Consider the following 23,709-nt stretch of genomic DNA (forward strand, 5'->3'; position numbering starts at 1 on the left):
CCATTCTTCAAGACTTCATTTATCTGCAATCAAAATCTTGTCCCACTACATTATGTCAGCATCCTAAAGATCTAGTAGAGGCAATGGAGATGAGAAGACAAATGATTGAAAGAGAAAATGTCAAGAGCAGGTTTTATCAGTAATAAATTAGCAAACAAAGAGACCATTACAAGACAGTGAAGGCGGTATTACCCACAATCCTGCATAAATATTATCCTTCTCAAATTCAGAATTCCTTGTTCTTCTAATATGCTTATCAGTGGTAGGAGTGTTCCCTTCACCAAAATTTCATATATTCTGCAACTGGGAAAAGGAGATGCGGACTATCGAGCCAGAAAGGGGGCTTGCATGCTTGCACACAAGGGCCTCAGTAGCTTGCTCCTCAGTCTCAAACTGAACAAGAGCCTGCTTTTTACCATTCATCTCAAATAACTTGCTGTTGACAATGGTTCCATGCTCCTCCAAAAGGCTAACAATCTCTTCTTCGGCAATGTCTTGCGGGAGGGTGGACAAGTGGATCATCTTTGTCGGTGAGCAGCAGTACCGATAGTTTTTAGCAGCATTGCGATTGAATCGGTTGAGATTTGAATTCACATACTCATGTGTATCATCACCTTGGGTTATGTTTGCATGCTTCGAGAAGTTAACTTCCAATCGCTTCCCAAACAACATGGCTCCCTATATTTCAAATTTTCATGACAAGCATGACAAGAGCAGAAGACATACATAATAATTTGCAGGCTATAATAGATATTAACACATGATTTGTAGATGACTTATAATGTGTTTGATTTTGTATTGAAGATCTTCCAAACACATAGCTTTGGCAAAGGCTATAACTTAGTGTTATACAAAACAATGATTTTCAAGATACTCAAAACTAAACATGCACTAAAGAATCTAATTCCAAATCCAGCTAATGTGCACTTTCTAATCCAGTATTAATGAAATAAGTATGCATTTCTACAGGCACAACTATAACAGACAACACTAAATTTTTAATTAGTATAGATAATACACATCTTTGATAAGATATATAATCACTAACATATAAACAAAGGCGAATTATAAGATGCCACCCTAAAAGAGGAGGCAGTGATGCCACTGCTACGTGGCCCAATAGAAATCCGTTTAAGCGTGTGCCATGAGTCAAACCAACAAGTTTTCTAAAATCCCAATTTCAGTCCCTATACTTTCATGTAATTGTCATTAGGTAATTAAGTATTTACTGTAAAACAATTAAATTATAACTGAAAATCAAATCAAAATTACATTTTGAAAACTTTTCCATGTAAACCCTAATCTCTCCCTGTTGTGTTTATTTCAATCATCACCTCCACCTCGCCGTTGTTCATTCACGACCGCCGCCGCTGTGCATCCATTCTTTCCAACGCCCCAATTCTACAACCTAACTGCTTTCACCCTCCCAATCGCGACGCCCTCGCCCTATTCGCCGGCACCGGGAATATGCCGTTCGGCTACGACAAACTCTGTGATGTCGTTGATGGCTCCAATTGTGTTTGCGAGCATGACCCTAAGGTTGTGTTTGGATGGGGTGATTTTTGGGGGGAATGTAATTCTAGAGGGTATTTTAAATCCCTTAAATTGAAATACCTTGTTTGGATATTTATTTGTGGAATTCTGAAAATACTGGTAATTAAAAGAGGTAATTTAATTAAGGGATTATGGGGTAATCAGAATACCCTCAGAATAGGAAGTAATTGGAAAATCCACCCGATCTCGCTCTCGCTCTCGCTCCCGATCTCACTCTCGCTCTCTTGCTCTCGCTCGCGATCTCGTTCTCTGCAATCTCGTTCTCTGCAAATCCCGATCTCACCCTCTCTGCAATCTCGCTCTCCCGATCTCACTCTCTCTGCCATCTCGCTCTCTCGTTCTTGCTCTCCCGATTCATGGAGTTTCTTCCCCCTTGATTCAGGTACAATCTCTTGATTCTTTCACCAATTTTGCATTATTGTTGTTGTTTTTTCGAATTTGATTTTGTTTTTGGAGTTGAAATATCTGTTTTGTTCTTGTCTTGAGTTTTGTTTGTTGATGCCAGTACTGGGTTTGTCATGTTTTTTGCTCCATTTTGTGCCTGGTTCAGAAGCAGATGAACATAGGTGTGAACATAGGTGTACTGGGTTTGTCATGTTTTTTGCTCCATTTTGTGCCTGGTTCAGAAGCAGATGAACATAGGTGTACTGGGTTTGTCATGTTTTTTCCCCATTTTGTGCCTGGTTCAGAAGCAGATGAACATAGGTGAGGAAGACAATAGTTTCTATTTTTTTACCAAAACAATAATTAGAGTTACATAAGAATTGCTCAAACTGGATCTGCTTCCATGGTGATGGTCTGCTTTTGTAGGTGTATTTCTAGATTAGGATGGTTTTGGGGATAAACAAAGGGACAAAAACCCAATACGCAGAGAAGGAGTTTGATGAAAGAGTAATTTTATAGCAAGTAGCAATAGCATGATAGATATATATAATAAGGTGCATTGCATTCCTCAAGCATAGAACAAAAGTAGGAGGAGTGCTCTAAAAATGTTTAAGAAATATGCTTAAATTTTCCCCTCCTCTTGTTTGCATATTGATATACTATATAGCACTTTCAGCTTCTCTTAGGTGTAGTTTCTGGTTTGGTTTGAAATTATGAACACAACTAAGCAATCAAACTCACAGAGTGTAGTCTTTCTCTTCTTTCCTTCAGCTAAGGTTGTGGTTGAACTTGCGAAATCCAGACTAATCCAAGCTGTTGTGCAATTACACCCATCATTTGTCTCTCTGGATGACATCAATGGTATGAATTCTCAATATTTAGCATTTCTTCTGTCTGCATATTTTAGTTATTGAAAACTTCACTATATCTTCTAAGGATGACTACCAAAATTATGTTGCAGCTTCTTGTCATACCATTGAAATAGGCAATTAGGCATGTTCGGAATATAACTACAGTCCTCAGTCACTTCCTAAATAATCATATTTGTCTTCACGCTGACTTGCAGTGTTTTTTTACAGTTTCTACATACTGCTGGTTTGTCTAATATATTTTCATAACAGATAAATAATATTCTTAGTTACTGCAACTAATATGAACTATAAGGGACTTGTTGCTTTCTCTTTCTCTTTTAAAAATATTGTTGGCATCTTCTGGTAGGTCTGTATCATAATCATTACATTTTTTAAATTTGATTTAATGAAAGAGAAATAGATTTGGTAAACATCTTATGCTGAGCCTAAATATTGAGCACTTCACTTTATAAATGATGTTGAAGGTTTCTGAGTCCTAGAAGCATGTTTGTTTGAAAGATGAGCAAACCATAATGAGTGTTTTTTATGGACTGTGCTTGCAATCTATTTTTCTGAAGGTCAATAATTTGCTACACAGGGGTATCTATATTTTATTTTTGTGCTGAAAAAATCTCTTTGCCTATTGTCTTTTATTACAACAGTATACTTAACTTCTGTTGATTTAATTGATTATGCATTGGTTATATTTTTATTGGAGTTTGTTCCATACCAATTCATTCAGTTGTCATTTTTAAGCATATTTCTTAAGCTCCACGCTATTATTTAGAGAATGTTTTAACTTAACTCTTCACATTTTCTTAGTGAGCTTGTACACATCCCTTGTCCTTTTTAATCACATCTTATCCATTTTATGTTTAAACTAGCTGATTCTGAATCTGATTGAGTTAGCTTCTCTTACTTCCTATTTTCTTTATAGTGTCATGCGATATTGATGTTTTATTATATGTTTTTTTTATAGTTAACAAATGGATCTTAGAGTAGTTGACACTTCAGTTCTTTTACGAAAACGTAAAAGAAATGAAGAAGAAGAGGCAAAATTGCAGGAGCAAATAACATTCATTGTTGCTAGTGTCGTTGCTATGCTTTTAGGTGTAGTAGCTTGGTATCATGAGATGCATTTTGTTAAGGAACCGTCCCGAAATTGGGAATTGGAAAGACGCAATTTCCTTAATCGTCTATATAGAGGAACTGAAAGTGATTGCATTGAACAATTAAGAGTCAGTAAAAGGGCATTTTTTAAACTTTGTGGAATTTTACAAGATAAAGGACAGTTGGTAAGAACAAGAAATGTCCCAACGATTGAAGCAGTGGCAATGTTTTTGCACATCCTTGCTCACAACCTAAAGTACAGAGTAGTGCACTTTACCTATTATAGATCCAAAGAAACAATAAGTAGGCAATTCAACAATGTCCTACGAGCTGTGATGAAAGTGAGTGGGGAATATTTGAAGTTTCAAGACCATAATAATCTAGAGGGCTCTGAGGCATACAAATGGAGATGGTTTCAGGTAAACTTATCACAAGCTTGAGTAATTATATGAGATTTCTAGTAATTACAACTTATTTATGATTTTTAAACTTTTTTAGAATTCGATTGGAGCACTTGATGGGACACATATTCCAGTAACAGTGGCAGCAGAAGATAAACCTAGATACCGTAATAGAAAGGGTGACATCTCTACGAATGTGTTAGGGGTTTGTGGTCCAGATTTAAAGTTTATTTACGTGTTACCTGGTTGGGAAGGCTCGGCAGGAGATTCACGAGTATTGCGAGATGCTTTACGTCGTCAAAATCACCTTCAAATTCCGAATGGTAATATTCTCAACCTTGATACTTTTTTTACTATATTAAATACAATTATATGATTTTTGTTTTCTTGGAAAAAAACCATCGCAGGTAAATACTTTCTGGTCGACGCAGGATATACAAATGGCCCGGGATTTTTAGCACCTTATTGAGGGACAAGATATCATCTCAATGAGTGGATTGGAAACACCCCTCAAAACTACAAGGAGTTGTTCAATCTCCGTCATGCAAGTGCAAGTGCAAGGAATGTAATTGAAAGATCATTTGGGATATTGAAAAAACGATGAAGTATATTAAGAACTCCATCTTTTTTTGATATAAAAACACAAATAAGAATGATTAACGCTTGTTTCGTACTGCACAATTTTATAAGAGATGAGCAACAATATGACCCAATTTTAGAGGTCCAAGACTTGGAGCTTTTATCGGTTGTTGATGAAGAGTTAACCAGTCAACATGGGGAAACAATTACAAGTAATGTTGCAAATGAGGTCACAACTATTCAAGTATCTGAGGCATGGACAACGTTTCGGGACACTTTAGCAATGGATATGTTTGTTGAATATCAACATAGGAGAAACTTAGTTTAGGGACAACATGTTATCAGTTGTCTTTGCTTTCTACCTTGTTTGTTGTGTCTGTTATCTGTTTTTCCATTTCTTATGTTGTTTCTTGTTTATTTCTGTAGTTGCTTTGTTCTGTTGTGTGTGTTGGCTCACTTGGAAGAGCCTTGTTTCCAAGTTTTTTATCCTATTAATATTAATTGAAAGATTGATCAGAACTAACTGTGGCTTGATTCATCCAATTATTAGTTAAATGCTTAGTATGTTGTCTTGTATAAGTATATTCTGTTTATTTTCAGAAACATTGTGTTTGGACGGAGGATTGTAGAAATCCAAGGGATTTTAAATTCTAGGGAATTTAATTGATTCAATTGAATTCCCTTGATTTTCAAATTCCCTTGTTTGAAATTATTGTTTGTGATTTTTAATGTTATTACTATTTAATTAAATTATTGTTTGTGTTAGTATTAATATGCTGTCTATTTTCTTTGTAGTCACATAATGACGCTAAGAGGTTCCGATTTAAGGTGATTGCTAATTGGGATGACATTGTAGACTTGTGTGCTAAAGATAGAGCAACGGGAATTGGAGCAGAGACATCCTTGGATGCAGATGACATCATGAGCAAAGAAGCAAATGAGGATGGAGCTTATATTGTGGATATTGATGCTGATGAACAAAGCTCTACAACAAGGAAAAGCAAACAACCAATGGAATTCAAAAAGGGAAAAAGTGGAGAAAAGAATGGGATAATTACTTCAATGAATAAAGTGGCTGAGTCATTGAGTGAATTTGTACAAGCAACTAGAAAAGGGGTGAAAAATGTCCAAGAAGTGGTTCATGATGTGATGGATGAGCTAAAGAACATTCCGGACCTTAATGGCACTCAATGGCTAAAAGTAGTGGATTGGCTTTCAGAAAATCCAAATAAGTTGGAGATTTTGAAAGCTCTTCCCATTGAGAGAAAGAAAGATTACATCTTAGCTTTTATGCACTGATTCGTGATTTGCTATAGTTTATGGACCCATTTGTAGTGTTTCCAACTTTCCACTATGCCACTGTTGAGACTTTCTTTTATTTAATTTTCATTTGGATTGATGTTAGCACTTGTTACTGTTGAGACTTTTTTTTATTTAACTTTCATTTGGATTGATGTTAGCACTTGTTACTGTTGAGACTTTCTTTTATTTAATTTTCATTTGGATTGATGTTAGCACTTGTTAAAAACACAGTTTTAAATTTAAAGTAATAGGAAATGTGATATCTCCATGAATGTATTAGAAATTTGTGATCCAACTAATTTCAGATTTTTGAGTCAATTCAGGGGGTTTGGGCCGATTATAAAATTCTGGGTTAATTTTAAGTTAAGTTTTTTTATTATAATTATCCAAATAATATTAATTACATTAAAAAAATAAGATAAAGGAAATTCAATTGATTCAATTGAATTCCCTAGCATTACCCAAACAAAGAATTTTAAAATTGATGGAATTTAATCACCTTATCCAAACAAGGGAATTTGAAAATCAAGGGAATTCAATTGAATCAATTAAATTCCCTAGAATTTAAAATCTCTTGGATTTCTACAATCCTCCGTCCAAACACAATGTAAGAGGTTCATGAGACCCATGTCGCAGGCGAGTTTCTGCTTGCAGCCTACGGGGGACACTTCCACTCGCTGGGTGTTTGTTGGTGTTCTTCGAGGGCCTTTCTACCAAGTCTCAATAATCGTGGCATTTGCCGGAGAACGAGTTTGAGGGTTTCTCTGTTTCTCACCCCTTCCATTCAGCCAGCTTTGTCTTGAGTTTCTTTTTCATGTTATGTTTTTGTATTGTTTTAGTTGTAGGTGCTCACTGCTTGCCACCGTAACATGCTTGATGATGGGGTTGACATTGTATGCACCTTGCATTGTATTGTTTGCTTTAGATGATAGAATTAACTGGGTTGCACTGTTTGCTTCAGTTTATGTGTTTGCTTGATGATGGTATGGTTGATTAGCTTGAGGATTGGTTTATCTTGAGAACCTTTGAGTTAAACCATGCTCACCTTTTGCGGTGAAATATAAAGGGGAAAAATGGGTTTTGTATCCTATGTTACATTGTTTGAAGTTTACTCCCTCATAAAGATTGAAGCATCTTTGCCTTTATGTTTTCACTTTCACTATATCTGGTTTTTAGTTGTTTTGCTATCATGCAGTTTATGAAGTTTATTATAAATTTGCAGTTCTCTATATTTCCTTTTGATTTTGATTTTGATTTTCTATTAAAACCAATACAGAACCTTGGGCAAGATGGGGAAGTCCGCAAGTAGAGCTTGGATAAAAAAAAATACAGTTGGAAAAATTCAGTTGGTAATTACTCGTGTTATTTGAAATTTTGGGAACTCCTTGATTTTGCTTTTACCGATGGTTGCTAGTTGTTTGAACGTAAATGGCCCCCTTTAAGTATGCCTAGAAAGTGAACCTCTATGGTTTTTGTAAAAAAGCTTCAATTAAGAGAATAGTAGGAATATCCTTTATATGTCTATTTCTGCTAAATTCAAACTGTACTGGATATTTTGTTTCACTTACATGGAATATCAGTGGTAGAATTTTGGTGGAAGAGTTCTCTTAAAGCTCGTGTATTGTGACTTCTATTAGCTTGTTTTGGAAAGACAATTTGTGTACGAACTTTGTGAAAGAGCTAAGTGGGATATGATTTTGTAGCACGCAACTAATTTACGAAAGTCTCTCCTGTGTAGAGTAATTAACAACTTTCTCAGTTGGTGCATCTTTAATAGTTTATTTTGGTTCTTGGTTCAGTACGTTTTTGGTTCTTATAAAAACTCTTTTTTTTAGCAGTTTAATTATTTTGATATGTTATTAACCTGCAGTCTTCACACAAAAGAGAGGTGGGAGAGGGAATCCAGCACACAAAGATTGGTCGGAGAGGAAATCTAACATGTAAATACGACAGTGGAACAGCAGTGGGGAATTAACGGAAGTTTGTCAACAAGATTTTCTTTTAAATGTGTTACTACTAAAGCCTTAAAGAATTATAGGATATCAAAACCGAATTAATGGAAGTTTGTCCACAAGATTTTCTTTGATGAGAGCATGAAGCAGCTGGATAGATGTTTCAGGTGAGAAAATGAATCTCTACAATGTTACATACTACAATTTAATTGTTAGAGGCAACAAAGATAGAGTTTGCTTTGATTATCTAAGAAGGCTTTTCAATTTATTGCCTTTGTGGATGTTATAAGAAATGAGCTGAAGGAATTTAATTCTGAGAGCTAACTTGAATCAGAAATGAGCTGAAGCATTTTTCTTTTGATACAGCTTCTTGAATCAGAAGGGAGCTGAAGCAATTTCTTTCTTTGGTTTTGTTTGATAATATATCTTTAAAGGTAAAAGCTGATTTCTGCTTCAATTTAGTACATAATGGTGAAGTAACTTTTTTGTTGATTTTACAGAGTGGTAGGATTGACTATGACTGTTTAACTTAACAAATTAACATATTTTTGGGAATTCTGTGTGTGCTTGAATAAAAGAGGGTTTTTTTCCATCACTCATTTAACTGTAAGTCTCTTCACCCATACTCTTTTATCCTCCTTTATGCAAATCTTTTTCATGTTTTTTATGAGTTGGTCATGAAAGAAGGTAGGGTCATCAATGGTGACATATCCTGCTATGGTGCTGGCTATGGCTGTTCTGAATGCAGAAGCGAGGCATGGTTTCGCCACTTGGCATGTTGAAGCGAAGTGGATGATTTGCAGATAATGGTTTTGAAGACTTTAGAATGTTGTTGAGAGCTGAAGTTATGTTATATTAATTTTAGTTATTAGATGTTCTGAAACAGCCTATGAAGTCTGCAACTCCGTCATATGTTGTGTTATTGATTCCATTAATCTATTAGAAGCTGAAAATTATTGTCTTAATGATATTGAAGTTTTAAAAATTAGAAGAAAGGAAATAGACTTTAAAGATGTTAATTTGTCGCGTATATGCTGTCAAAATTTAGATTTAGTCTTAGCATTTTATTTTAAGTAGTTTTATTGATTTGAGTTATTTCTGAGATGTGTCTTCTTTTTGTCTTGGTTTGTAAAATTAAAGTTTGTATCTATTCACAATAGTTATGGGACCTACTCTCGACTCCTCAAATATATTGTTCACTGTTTCTAGTGGTCTACGACCATTGGATTCTTTTTTATTAGAAAGGCAGAAACTTGTGGCGGTTTAACCTCCAAAAGTTGTTTATCACCGGCAATAAACGCTTCAGGAACAAGCAATTTACAAACAATCAATTTAATTACTCTATACAAAAGAAGAATTTTAGAATTGAAGAGAATGCTTATTAATAGGCATATAGTTTACATACAGTCCTATGAGCACCATTTCATCGCGTACCAATCAACATGTGTCTCAATTGGTTTGATTTTTTTTCCTACAGGACAAGAAATTAGTTTTGATAATTTGTCACTTGAAGAGAAGAAACGATTTCATAGAGCTTTTGCTTTCAAAGCAGGGATTGCAAGATGAAATTGGAAATGATTAATCCAGTGAGAATCCTCTTGGGTCTGAAAACAACTTCAAGTTGCAAGGTATTATAAGCAGGACAGTTTCGAGTTACAATAGTTTCTAAAGCAGCTAAGGCCTAGAATAGCACTAATTTACAAAGATAATAATGCATTTTTAAATTTCAACAATTATACTTTGATGTAACAAGAAAATTCATTGCAATAAAATAATATTCGAAGTCCAATTCCTTGTGAATATTTCTTTTAAAAAAAACAAAATTAGAAGTAAATATTTCCACAAAATGTGTAAAAGGGACAAATCTCTATCACACTATAGAGCCACCAACCACGGTTGAAGTTAACTTTTTTATTTTCAAAAAAAAAAGTTATCATAATACAATTTTAGACCCCATGTATCTTGGTCCTTGATCTGTCAGTCACAGACTCACAGGTGAAGTCTCCTCTTCCATGGCCTTCCTCCTGTTATTATTGGCTTGTAGTGTTGTTTCTGTTGATCTATAATAGGATGTACACAGGCTTCAAGAAAAAATTCCTCTACTCCTTCCTCCAAGCATTTGTTAATCCTTGAAAGCACATTCTCAAATGACCTAATCACCACTGGTATGTATCTCAAGGATGAAGATTCCTTGATTTCCTTAAGCAAATCATAGCCTATCATACCAAGCATACAACAATCTGTTATAACAAAGATTCACCTGCACTTCACGTAAAGGCATAAAAATACCATGAAATTTCATAACCCCAGAAAAAGAAATTGATCTATTTCTGATAAACATGCTTTAAGAAGGAAGATAAATTGGGTACAATCCCTCACCATCCTAAACAAAAAATATAAAAGACACAAAATAAAATAAAAATAACAAGGAAGCAACAAAACTTCTCAAACTGCCAAGTTTCATATTATAATCATTAGACCAATTCCCAAAAGGTGCATGACAAAAAATGCTTCCAGAACCACAAGAACTGTATATGAATTAAACTTTATCAAACTAATGAATGGATCATTGTGAAATTAGACCATAATATGAGAATCATTCCTGCTACTTTATAAGGGTATTAAAACTCAACTTTCACCATCAGGTTTTACTGCATAAAAAGATGTTACAAATCTACACTCAAAAGAAACATAAACATTTACAATATAAGATGCTTGCATCTAGATGCATAAGACTCCGTAAACTCTACTAGGTGGGGTCTTGGTCAGAAATCTTAGATACCGGTCTCTCAGACCATGGATATATGAAGTGTGTCGCTTCAGATAAGCCTGCATATTAGCCAGGGTATCAAATTCATTTTCAGCAACACAACAGATTTTAAACTATCCAAACATATAGTCATTGATGCTCCTTTTTAGTTGGCTGCTTCATGTTCTCTTAACAAACTTCACAAGGTCCAAAGCCCATATTTAATATGCATTTTGAAGCCAACATCATATCGTGAATATAAGTTTGGAATGTGTACACTTACAAGTCAATGCAACCTAAAGGGGTTCGTTTCGATTCACACATCTCCGATCATACAACTCACAACCATCCATTAAAAAATTAGGGAGTTCGCAAATTTTCAATTAGCATAAATTAATTATCCACTGTGAATTTTTCATACTAGTTTTTTACCCAAGCTTGACACCCAGATTTCACTATCTTCCCAAGTACACAGGAGCAAATAAACAAAATAGAGAAGCTAAGATCAGCCATATTATGTTATGTATCATTTACAATATTTCTAAAATGAGAAGAGAAGAGACAGAGTTAAGAGGATGCAAGGATGGGTCAAAGGTTATCCAGTTAGCTGACCTCATATCCAGATAGGTTGCAATTGACATAATCGTTACAGAGCACTCAAATGATAATTGACATACTTAAACATCTGCAAAAAAATTCACCCTCTAAGGAAATTCAATTGAATAGTTAAATAATAATGTAGTTTCAAACACAGTTTTTTTCTGAAAGAACTTAAAGAAATGTCTGTATACAAAATTAAAATCCATATGCAGCGGAAGTTTGACTTGTACTAGCTTCCTCATTGACAGCAAATTCCAGAGAAGTTGCTTGCTAACTAATAAGAGTGACAATCAGTTTTCGATATGCACATTACCTTTTTCCTCCTCAAGAGAACATATTATATCTTGCAAATAAGTCAGAATCCCTTATGCAGCTATTTTTGTTGTCTCACATTGTTCTGCATTCACCCATAGAATTCACAAGGATTGATCAGATGTAAAATTAGACTGAGATAATGGTGTGGGAGTGGGGATTGGAGGTCAGCAACAACCACCTCATAATGACATCTGATATAACATATGTAGGCTATTAGCTAATTTATTGTAATACCTCTTTATATACATTTCAGTGAAGAGTGAAGAAGATGAATGCGAAGAAGGCTTTTTTAAAACACCTAAAAGAAGTATGGATTATTTTCCAGAAATAATTAAAAATAGATAATCTCAATATACTTGAGTAAAAAAGACTATAATTAAATAGTCAGTAGATCATAGAGATATCTATTTTTGAATTGCAATTAGATTCCAAAACCATATTTTCCAGGAAAAATAAGAGTAAAGAGAATAGTTTGAAATGTCAATTTAAGATGCAAGACTGCAAGTCACCAGAACACATAATCTTTTTGGTTTCTTCAAAAGCTCAAATTTCATGTAAAAAGTTACGAACAAGATGCATGTGGCAATCAGTATAGCACTCATAAGATGCCAGAAAGTGATTTAAGCTAAGGTCCCATCTATTTACTAGTATGTACACAATTATATCACCTTCTTGGTTTTCCAGCATGCATAAGGTAACTTTCAATTTCAACCAGCTTCCTCTGGGTGTGACACTCTAATATCCAATTCTAACACCCAAAAGGAAGAGAAAGCATCAGATTACATTTTAGACTATTACTCACAATCGACTAGTTATAAATGGTGGTTGTCGAGAACATTTTAGAAAGCATCATGGATTGACATTAACAGTTATAAATGATAAAAGCATGACTTCATCAAATATTGTGAATACTGCACTTAACAAGTTCTCACCCGTGCCAAAGCGCCCTGCGAGGTACGAAGCCAGCTAAGATCTTTAATATAACATCAACATCATCGTATATGTATCCCTCCTAACATCGAGACAGAGCATAGACCTGGAATAGTGGAGGAAAATGAGAGGGGAGACAACTCACCGGCGGTAGAAATCGGCGATGGCAACGGAGACGAAATGAAATGTTGATTGCTTGAAAACATACAAACACAATAACCTAAAAACGGCAAGAGATCGACATTCAGAGATTTGAGGTGAACAAAACTGAAACAGTGGCCGAGAATGAGAGGAGAAATTGAGAATCAATGGTCTTCAAGTATAAGGATGACTAAAATCTTCTAAAGCTTATACCTACAATGTACTTCATCCAAAGAGAGAAGCCTCTGGAAAAAAAAAATTAAGCAAAGCTTTCTTAACAGTTCTTAAGGTACAAGAAGAATCATTCCATTATTGTTATAGCCTAGATATTCACTCATTGATTCCTCACATGAGCAATTCTCCCATACTAAAAGCTAAGCTCAATTCCTTGTGTACTTAGTCATTTATATGAGGTTTATAAGCATGCAATTTTCAGGCCAACAAAACCAATCCCTCACTCTATTCCTAGAAGCAAGCAAAGAGAGGTCAATTCTAACCCAAGTCCCCAAATTACAACAATCTTCCAATATGATTGCAATTTAGTTTTAAGCAAAGGTGCACCCAAGCTTATCATGCATAAAAGAATTGAAATGTAAGATAGATTCAAGAACAAGAGCATAGAGATAGGAATTAAGTCTAGAAATTCATGAAATCACATTGAACCCAAAGCAAAAGAAGAGTCTAGCCACTCATGGCTAGTGAATCCATACAAAGAGATGTAAAGAAAACCTGGAAAATACAAGGAGGAAGCCTCTCACAAGCCCTAAAAGCACTTCCTAAGCTTCAATACTTGGTAAAAATCTAAGTAAAAATCAGAAGTTCTGAACAAAATGGCCTAAAGCCTTATTTATAGGCAAAAAAGTCGAGCTGGGGCGCTCAAGCGCTGCCCTGGGGCGCTTGAGCGCCCATGAGGCAGAAGCAAAACTCCAGCTTCTGGAGTGCTGGCACTTGAGCGCCAGCTGCACGCTCTTGGTGGCTTTTCAGCTTTTTGTAACCCCCTTTGAATGCTTTCTTCAATTCCTTTGCATCTTGACCTTGCTTTTCCATAAGTTACCTGCTGCAGCACTAAAGGACCAAGACAAGGAGTAAAATCAAGAAATTCAATGGGATTTTAACCACCTTAGTCCTCACAAAATCATGCCAAAACTCATGCAAGTCCTAAACTCTATAAAAAATGCAAAAACAACCCTCATAAAACCATAAAATTATTAAAACTTGACTCAAACTCAAATAAACACAAAAATGCATGAGAAACACTACATGAGACAAAGAAAAAGACTCAAAACACTCAAAGAAATGACCCTAAAACAACTACTAACATAGGGTCATCACACCACTATACTCAACGACAGCTCGCCCTCGAGCGTAGAAAACACTTGCTTGCCCTCAAGCGCAAGAAATGCTCCCAAACAAGTGCCTTCACAAAGGATACTACCCAAAAAACTAGGGGAAAGAGTAACTACAGCTGGTTCCAAAAGAAAAGATCCAATAACCCACCTCATGCAACTTTTTGAAAAGAGAAGAGTATAGAGTCCATCATGAGAAACATATAGATCTAAAATCCTAGGATGAGATATAATTTAGTGCACTAAGCACACAAGCAAGTTCATAGGTTCTGGATGTCATTCACATAATAGCAACAAAGATCAAACATGCACAAATTCAAAGAGACTTCACAAAGGTTGAAATGTGTGGCTTGGTGAAGTACAAGGTGGTTGGTCCTTAAGGAAAACTAAGGCTTTAAAGCACATTGAGTGTGATCCAAATAGTAACCCCCAGAGCTCTCAACAACAAACCTTTTAGCACAAGTCTCTTGACCCCTTTTCAAGATCTTTTTTTTTTCTTTTTTCTTTTTCCCACTCCAACTTTGATTAGGAGTTCTCTTTCTTTTTTCTTTTCCATTTTTTCCTTGGGACAAGAGACATTTTCAAACTTTAATTATTAGCTCCAACATAATGTAAGGACCAACACTCCCCATAATCCAACCTATCATCCATCCCAATCATTTAGCTAACAAAGAAATCTTCAATAGGCTCAAAAGGGACAACTAGGGACAAATATTTAAGCCAAGAAAAACTCTGAGGTTCAAAAACCTATAAGTCTCATGAATAGTGCAAGTCTCACAAAGCATGCAAAGTGTGAAATCAATACAGAACCAAGAATTGTCAGTGAGTTAGGATCCTCCAGGAAAATTTTATAGTGAAGGGTCAAAGATAAACCCTTAATGGACTCAAATCAACTCATTTCTAAAGAAACACTCGGAAGACCGAAGTCTCCTCCTCTCTTCCCCAACATACAATCACTCATCCCCAAAACAACATGAGTAACCACAAGAAACAAATTTTCCAAAACCGACACAAGTAGGGAAGCACAACTTAGCAGCCAAAAACATGTGAGTATAGGGAGTAAAAGACCCAAAACAAATAAAAACAATTAACTAAACGATGCATGATAAAAAGAAAACAAAATCCACAAATGAAAAATATATGCTAAAGATGCATGACCTAAACTAAGATAGAATTACCTCATCACAATCACTCCATGGGGCCATGGTCACCCACTCCATCACCATAATCCGGATGAACTCCGGCGTCATTCATTATGCTCAAATCAATCATCCCCTGCTCCAATGAATTGAAATCCATTGGGCCTTGGTATCCAGGATCTGAGGTGCTTCCTCCCCTCCAGTGGAGATCAAGATCCCGGTGAAGGCGATCTTGCCTCAAAAACATCCGCATGAAAGCGACCACCATCCAAGCCGGTGAAGGATCAACCACTTCATTAACCTCCTCTTCTTCTTCCGCTGGCTCTGTCGGATCCTCCTCTTCCTCATCCTCTTGAGGCATCCTAGACATCCAATCTTGAAAGAGTTGGTTCACCCGACCCTTGCTCAGCATGGGGGAAACCAACAACCTCTGCTGCACAGGAAATGCAGGTCTCCTAGCCTTCTCCCTAACATCATGAATCAAAGCAGTAATCAAGTGAGGAAAGATAGGACGTGGCTTCTCCTTACCCACATTGTAGTGTGGGTAAATCTTCTCAGAAATGATCATCGCCACATCCATGGGATGGCCCCTATTAATGCAATAAATTGCAATTAGGACCACTTCTCTCACTTCAGATTTTATTTCGCCCCTCCAACGGAAAAATCCTGGATACTCCCCTGACCCTACTTCCATCTGAACACCATTTAGAAAGTTTATCCCTCTTTCCAGGTTCAATTCACTCTAAAACCAGCACTAGCTTCACAATAATAGATCAAATTTAAAAGTTAAGCTTAACTCAATGTCACTAGAACATATTTTATCTGCTCATTTCAATGTAATCCATCCATTATATATATATATATATATATATATATATATATATTTTGTTGAAGGTTCAAGTTGTAGCTTCTACATTAATGTAGATGAAATGTGTGCACAACACCAAAAGTTAATATAACATACTCATTCAACATAAATGATAATAATAACCACTATAATACACTCATGATTCTGTTTTTCTGGCCACACAGTTGCCAAACACCATAAGCTAGCTAATTCAGTACCTAGATAGAGGATGGGACCAACCAAGTCCAACTTTGGGTTATAGGTCCACGAATAGGATAGGATAGAACTACGAAAAGCTTAAATAACAAGTACTACTAGCTAATAGTGGTTAAAGTGGTTAATTTACATCATGTCTAATTGAAGCAAATTTGCTGATTCCGGGTCTCCTGCATCCTGCAAAACAAATTGTGGATGGATAACACACTTTTCTTTAAGTTCAAGCAGGAGATTTCCATTATATACTTATCAAACGAATACAAGAGCTTTTTGCAAAGAAAAACTCCATGTTCATAACTGCATGTTAATATGTCACCAATGGAACACTGCATGATGCACAAGCAACTTTTACCAGATTTTTTTTCAACAACATCATTATAGTTATTGGATTCCCCGTCGAAGCAAAAATTATATTTTTCACATGCTAATTGCTAGACCCATCATAATAGAAACTCTATTCTGATTTTTTTGCTTAAATTCTCATTTTGTTTACATTTCCTATTTCTAAATCAATACAAGAATAATAGCTAACTCCCCTCCCTCTTTTAAAGCAATAATGATTTCCTTACTGATTTATGTTAGATTCATTATGATGTGGATATCCACGGTTAATTTGATTTAAAATACAATGTAATCTTAACCCATACAAATTTAAAAGTAGATAAACAAGCTCATTTCAGAGTAGCCTTTTCCATACTCTGTTCAACAATTTTCATTCATTTGCATTTTTATTTATGTTTCCTTTATCGGTCTAAAGTCTAAATGATTTTATCATAACCCTAATGGCAGGGTCTACTCTCTAGTTAACACATTGTGAATTTTTGTGTGTTTGAGTGATAGAAGCTCATATCTATAGTTGGAATCTCATTGAAAGTTATGTAATCAAAATCCTATATCTGTTACTCCACAACTAAAATAAACCACGCATCCATGTAAAAAATGACCATTCAAACATTTATGTACTCAGGATAATGTCAACACAAACAACTCATAAACACAATACACATAGCATATATATAGATAATGTCAACACAAACGACTCATGATAACAACATAGTACAAATGACATCACAATCATAAAAATAATAGTAATTAAAGTAAAATCATCAAACTGTAATAGTACAATCCTTCACCTTCTTCTCATGCTCTCGGGTCTTGCTGGGTCTACAATTGCTTGTCCCTGCAAATATGGTACAAATAAAACAATGACATGTATAATATAATATATTTACAAAAGCATATAAAACCTGCAGAATTAACAATAATAAAATAAAAAGTATAGTCCATAATGCAGAATGATAAAATCATACAAAAAAGATCTGGCATATTCAAGCCGCCGGCCATGGTCTTTCACAGAGAGAAAGCTTCTCATTTCTTTGTTGGTAAGGACACCAATGACCTGAGATACACGGAAACTAGACATCCCGATCTCCATCAAAGTATCCCGACAAGCTCTTTGAAGGTTTAAACTCACCTTACCACGGGCATGACCAGAACTTCTACTATTGTCAATTTCACTGCTACTGATTTCATGGGCGAATATGGGAATAACCAGGCCATGGTCCAACAATCGCCTTATTAGATCATGCTGAGGCCATTCCTCAACATTGCCCCTAGCGTTTCTAGCCTGTAAGAATAAAACAAAAAATACTATATCACCTCTAGAATGTACTAAAATTAATGAAATAAAAACCGACATTCACAAGTCGGTGGAACAAAGCCTATAAATAGGCATGTAATTCAAAATTTAGAGGTGTGGAGAACACTAATCACCTCTCCACAATGTACTACTAGCTAGCCTTGTATACCATTGGAACTATACGTTTCCAACCAGTGCTACACTTTTCAAGTGTTTATAAACATTTTCTATATATTTTAAATTCTAACAAATTTCAATCTCAAATGTTTCAGTCGGTTCCCCAAGGCTTGACAAGTTTTCCCTTCATTTCGATGAATGTCATCGTTGAAGAGTGTGACCATTACTTCCCAGACCCCTATGTTTTTCAATGGGTCAGACTCTCTCATTTCTATTCCACGGAACTCTCCTATCTTCTTTTTGGCCCTAAGTGCCAGCTTCAAGAGTTTATTGTCCAATCTATCGTTCCATCCTTGTTGTCTGATTGTACTCGGAAACCCATTCTGCAAATGATCATGTAGTAAGTTAGATTTTATTCACATAAATATTACAAATTTTCCAAAAATAAGATATTAACCCTACCAGATTGTGATTCATTCTTTGAAATATTGGAATGGAGTAAGGGAAGAAGAGTGAGGCGGTGATGTGGGTTAAGAGAGTGAGTGAGGCGGGTGTTAGTGTGTGAGGTAGTGAGAGAGTGAGACAAAGAGTGTGTGATGTAGTGAGAGATAGTGAGACAGAGAGTGAGTATGTGTTTGTTTGGAATGAATGATTTTGGTGATAAGAAGAGGTTTTTAGATTCACAACCGTAGGGTGTTTATGTATTCTAAGGATAGTAATAAAGATTATTAAAAAGTGACTTCCAAGTGTACCTTCGATAAGGTACACTTGGGAAGTCACTTTTTAATAATCTTTATTACTATCCTTAGAATACATAAGCACCCTACGGTTGTGAATCTAAAAACCTCTTCTTATTACTAAAACCATTTAATCCAAACAAACACATACTCACTCTCTGTTTCACTCTAACTACCTCACACACTAACACTCTCGGTTGGAAACGTATAGTTCCAATGGTATACAAGGCTAGCTAGTAGTACATTGTGGAGAGGTGATTAGTGTTCTCCACACCTCTAAATTTTGAATTACATGCCTATTTATAGGCTTTGTTCCACCGACTTGTGAATGTCGGTTTCTATTTCTTTACTTTTAGTACATTCTAGAGGTGATATAGTATTTTTTGTTTTATTCTTACAGGCTAGAAACGCTAGGGGCAACGTTGAGGAATGGCCTCAGCATGATCTAATAAGGCGATTGTTGGACCATGGCCTGGTTATTCTCATATTCGCCCATGAAATCAGTAGCAGTGAAATTGACAATAGTAGAAGTTCTGGTTATTCTCTTTATTACTATCCTTAGAATACATAAGCACCCTACGGTTGTGAATCTAAAAACCTCTTCTTATTACTAAAACCATTTAATCCAAACAAACACATACTCACTCTCTGTTTCACTCTAACTACCTCACACACTAACACCCGCCTCACTCACTCTCTTAGCCCACATCACCTCCTCACTCTTCTTCCCTTACTCCATTCCAATATTTCAAAGAATGAATCACAATCTGGTAGGGTTAATATCTTATTTTTAGAAAATTTGTAATATTTATGTGAATAAAATCTAACTTACTACATGATCATTTGCAGAATGGGTTTCCGAGCACAATCAGACAACAAGGATAGAACGATAGATTGGACAATAAACTCTTGAAGCTGGCACTTAAGGCCAAAAAGAAGATAGAGAGTTCCGAGGAATAGAAATGAGAGAGTCTGACCCATTGAAAAACATAGGGGTCTGGGAAGTAATGGTCACACTCTTCAACGATGACATTCATCGAAATGAAGGGAAAACTTGTCAAGCCTTGGGGAACCGACTGAAACATTTGAGATTGAAATTTGTTAGAATTTAAAATATATAGAAAATGTTTATAAACACTTGAAAAGTGTAGCACTGGTTGGAAACGTATAGTTCCAATGGTATACAAGGCTAGCTAGTAGTACATTGTGGAGAGGTGATTAGTGTTCTCCACACTTCTAAATTTTGAATTACATGCCTATTTATAGGCTTTGTTCCACCGACTTGTGAATGTCGGTTTCTATTTCTTTACTTTTAGTACATTCTAGAGGTGATATAGTATTTTTTGTTTTATTCTTACAGGCTAGAAACGCTAGGGGCAACGTTGAGGAATGGCCTCAGCATGATCTAATAAGGCGATTGTTGGACCATGGCCTGGTTATTCTCATATTCGCCCATGAAATCAGTAGCAGTGAAATTGACAATAGTAGAAGTTCTGGTCATGCCCGTGGTAAGGTGAGTTTAAACCTTCAAAGAGCTTGTCGGGATACTTTGATGGAGATCGGGATGTCTAGTCTCCGTGTATCTCAGGTCATTGGTGTCCTTACCAACAAAGAAATGAGAAGCTTTCTCTCTGTGAAAGACCATGGCCGGCGGCTTGAATATGCCAGATCTTTTTTGTATGATTCTATCATTCTGCATTATGGACTATACTTTTTATTTTATTATTGTTAATTCTGCAGGTTTTATATGCTTTTGTAAATATATTATATTATACATGTCATTGTTTTATTTGTACCATATTTGCAGGGACAAGCAATTGTAGACCCAGCAAGACCCGAGAGCATGAGAAGAAGGTGAAGGATTGTACTATTACAGTTTGATGATTTTACTCTAATTACTATTAATTTTATGATTGTGATGTCATTTGTACTATGTTGTTATCATGAGTCGTTTGTGTTGACATTATCTATATATATATGCTATGTGTGTTATGTGTATTGTGTTTATGAGTTGTTTGTGTTGACATTATCATGAGTACATAAATGTTTGAATGGTCATTTTTTACATGGATGCGTGGTTTATTTTAGTTGTGGAGTAACAGATATAGGATTTTGATTACATAACTTTCAATGAGATTCCAACTATAGATATGAGCTTCTATCACTCAAACACACAAAAATACACAATGTGTTAACTAGAGAGTAGACCTGCCATTAGGGTTATGATAAAATCATTTAGACTGGCATAAATTAAGCATACTTATTAGCACTAGTCCAGAAAAATAAAGTTAGTGTTCCTAAATACGTGAGTCATGACTAATCATATCTTCACTTCTAATATTTTAAAATATTCATCATATTCCAGGTTTAAAGCCTTAATAATTTCCATATAAATTCAACACACAAGCACAACAATGATCAATGTTGAAGCCCAGATGCAGACAAACAATTGAAAGCAAATGCGGATGAAAATCCCATAGCAATGAACTCATATGACGAGAAAAGATAATGTAAATACTAAATACGTATATTCCTTTCCAAAACATCTTTTAAGTACTTTCCATCGAATTTATATAAGAACTTGAGGCAAATAGGATGCAAACTCAATCCATTTCTCAATGACAGCATCTGAAATATTTATCACAAGATTTAGGTTAATTCTTTAAAAGAGAACTAATTAGTTGTAGTGCTACCTTCAGTGAAGGTTTCCTTTTACTTTGAGTAACAAAAATTAATCTTCACACATGGTTTTTATCGCACAAACTTTCCATGTCCGTTGCTACTTATAGTTCATTCAAGATATCTTCATCAAAATTCAACATAGAAGTCAATTCCAACAGCACTTGAGGCTTACATATATAAGCAAATAGCAATAAAAAGAAACTACTAGAGAATTATCTGGGTATGTAAATCAGCAAAGATAAACAATGGCACTTCAAATGTTTGTAATGCTTTGGAAACTAAAACTTGCAGCTATGAGCAGAATCGACATTGATTATTGTGCTACAGGCTTCAGCATAAATGGTAGCAGATTATACAAAAAAAAAAAGAATATCAGTTATGTTTTGCCTGAAGACAAACAGTTCCAAAAAGGCTTTTTCTCAAATTTTCCTATATTGTTCAGTTTCCCATACATACACTGCTCACAGAAAAATAATAGGAGACAAGAAGGATACAAGTCAGAACATCAAAACTCATGAACTAGGAACTTCATGGAGATTTCAATTTAATTTGGGATGAACAGGAGAAAATGAATCTCACAGCCTCCCCCAAACAGGACAAAAATGTAGCATAGAAAAGAAATCCAGACCTGTACTTGGAGCTGAAGCTGTTTAAGGTAATCAATAGCTTCATCAAGCATGAAAGCCTTATCAGTCTGCCACACAAAAACACAACACACCACAATAAGACTAACTATGAATCACAAAACACACCCATTCTCACCAAGGTTGAAGAAACTCATGTACCTTGTTAGAGTTTGGAATTAGATTTTGCAAAGCCTTCATATTCTCATTGATCCTGCTCCTTCTCCTCTGCCAAACAAGCCCAGGCACACAAGGAAAATCACATCAGCATGTGTAAAACCAAACACAAGTCAACAAATAGCCATCAACAAAAAAATCACAAACCTTTCCAGACAAATTAAGAACCTCTGCTGCTCTAGTCCTTTTAGATGAGCTCCTAGAAGAAGGAACAGACTTTGTCCTAACCTCTTCACCCAATGCTTCAATGCCCTCCTTCATTCAGAGAAATCATCAAACAAATGTACCTAAAAAATGAACATAGTTTTTCACTTAAAATCAAATCCCAAAAAAAAAGCAACAAAATCCTCCCTTCTTAGCACCAATTTCACAAAGATCCCAACCAGTAACATACCCAGAATCCAAGTAACAATTTTTTAGGCCACCAGTTTCACAAAGATGCAGAGGAAAGGGAAAGGAAAGTTTGAAGAGAAGGAAGCAATACCTCACTTTCACAGTCATATTCATCAGCCTCGTTCTCACTGATACCTAGAGAGGAGGAGGACACATTTGCAGCAAGCAGTGGGTGAGGCGGAGCGGAGAGAAAGGCTCCGGCGGTGGAATGAAGGGGTGAGTTGGAGGATGGAGGCATATTGGGGTTGGAAGAAGAGGATGAACAGAGAAGAATCTGACGGAGGAAAAGGGAGATTTCGTCTTGTGAGGAAGAAGAGAGGTTGTAGCTATCTTCCTCGGCCATTGCTGAAGATTGTTGTGTGTGTTAGGGTTTATGTACAAGAACCCATTATAAATTAAATCTGAATGTAAAAAGAGAAAAAAAGGATTTTATCAAAACAGAAGATGCATGACGAGTTAGGGTTTAGAATAGATTTGTGGTTGAGGACCGTGTTGGAACCACCACCGGTTGGGTGCGGTGGATGAAGGAAGAAGACGAAGGACAAAGAAAAGATGTATTTCAGATTGATTTTACGTTTATTAGAATTTCATAATTATTTTCGATAAATAATTAAATACAATTTTATAAATAAAGCAAAGTACAGGGACTAAAGTGTGAGAAGTGAAAATCTTCCCTGGTCAAACGCTGACAAGGCATGAGATGACACAGGTCAGTTTCCTATGGTGCCACATACGGGTGGCATTGCTGCCTCCTAAAACGGGTGTGGCCCCTAAGTGTTCGCCATAAACAAAACAAACCTTCAAAAAGTGTTGTTAGGACCCCATTGCCAAGGTATGGGACTTGAGTCCCACATTGGAAGTATGGGATTCTAATGTGGGGTTTATAAGGCATTGGGCTCTCCAACTACAACAGCTAGCTTTTGTG

At 35.8% G+C, this 23,709-nt stretch overlaps 3 protein-coding genes across 14 annotated transcripts in view; 1 reads left to right on the forward strand and 2 right to left on the reverse strand.

Annotated features, from left to right (window-relative positions):
- Positions 1-288: 288 nt before the first annotated feature.
- The window catches only part of LOC130738142 (polypyrimidine tract-binding protein homolog 3), a 28,597-nt gene continuing 5,176 nt past the window's right edge, over positions 289-23,709 (reverse strand). The window contains exon 15 of the mRNA XM_057590054.1: positions 289-680. Coding sequence (XP_057446037.1) covers positions 289-680 — 392 coding nt within the window. The remainder of the gene's footprint in view (positions 681-23,709) is intronic.
- LOC130738143 (protein ALP1-like) lies at positions 3,750-4,810 on the forward strand. Its single transcript, XM_057590055.1, has 3 exons — positions 3,750-4,318; positions 4,398-4,623; positions 4,708-4,810. Exons 1-3 carry the CDS (start codon positions 3,776-3,778, stop codon positions 4,767-4,769), a joined length of 831 nt encoding a protein of 276 aa, XP_057446038.1. The 5' UTR covers positions 3,750-3,775; the 3' UTR covers positions 4,770-4,810.
- LOC130738144 (transcription factor SPATULA-like) lies at positions 9,830-23,695 on the reverse strand. Of its 12 annotated transcripts, none has more exons than XR_009019234.1 (10): positions 22,876-23,695; positions 22,539-22,678; positions 22,377-22,442; positions 22,220-22,285; positions 16,547-16,593; positions 13,598-15,820; positions 12,730-12,833; positions 11,796-11,879; positions 11,495-11,567; positions 9,830-10,349 (listed from the first exon to the last, which is right to left on the reverse strand). XR_009019234.1 is itself a non-coding variant. In XM_057590061.1 (7 exons), the coding sequence occupies exons 1-6, from the start codon at positions 22,650-22,652 to the stop codon at positions 16,554-16,556; spliced, it is 432 nt and encodes a 143-aa protein (XP_057446044.1). In that variant the 5' UTR covers positions 22,653-23,695; the 3' UTR covers positions 15,680-15,820; positions 16,547-16,553. The 12 variants fall into 12 exon arrangements, 5 of the variants coding, with proteins under 5 accessions (XP_057446044.1, XP_057446042.1, XP_057446040.1 ...); XR_009019237.1 differs by having other exon boundaries at positions 13,598-13,933; positions 15,393-15,820; positions 22,539-23,695; XR_009019236.1 differs by adding an exon at positions 12,466-12,545 and having other exon boundaries at positions 22,539-23,695.

This window comes from Lotus japonicus, chromosome 2 (genome assembly GCF_012489685.1).
Source record: "Lotus japonicus ecotype B-129 chromosome 2, LjGifu_v1.2".
In the NCBI taxonomy this organism is placed as follows: domain Eukaryota; kingdom Viridiplantae; phylum Streptophyta; class Magnoliopsida; order Fabales; family Fabaceae; genus Lotus; species Lotus japonicus.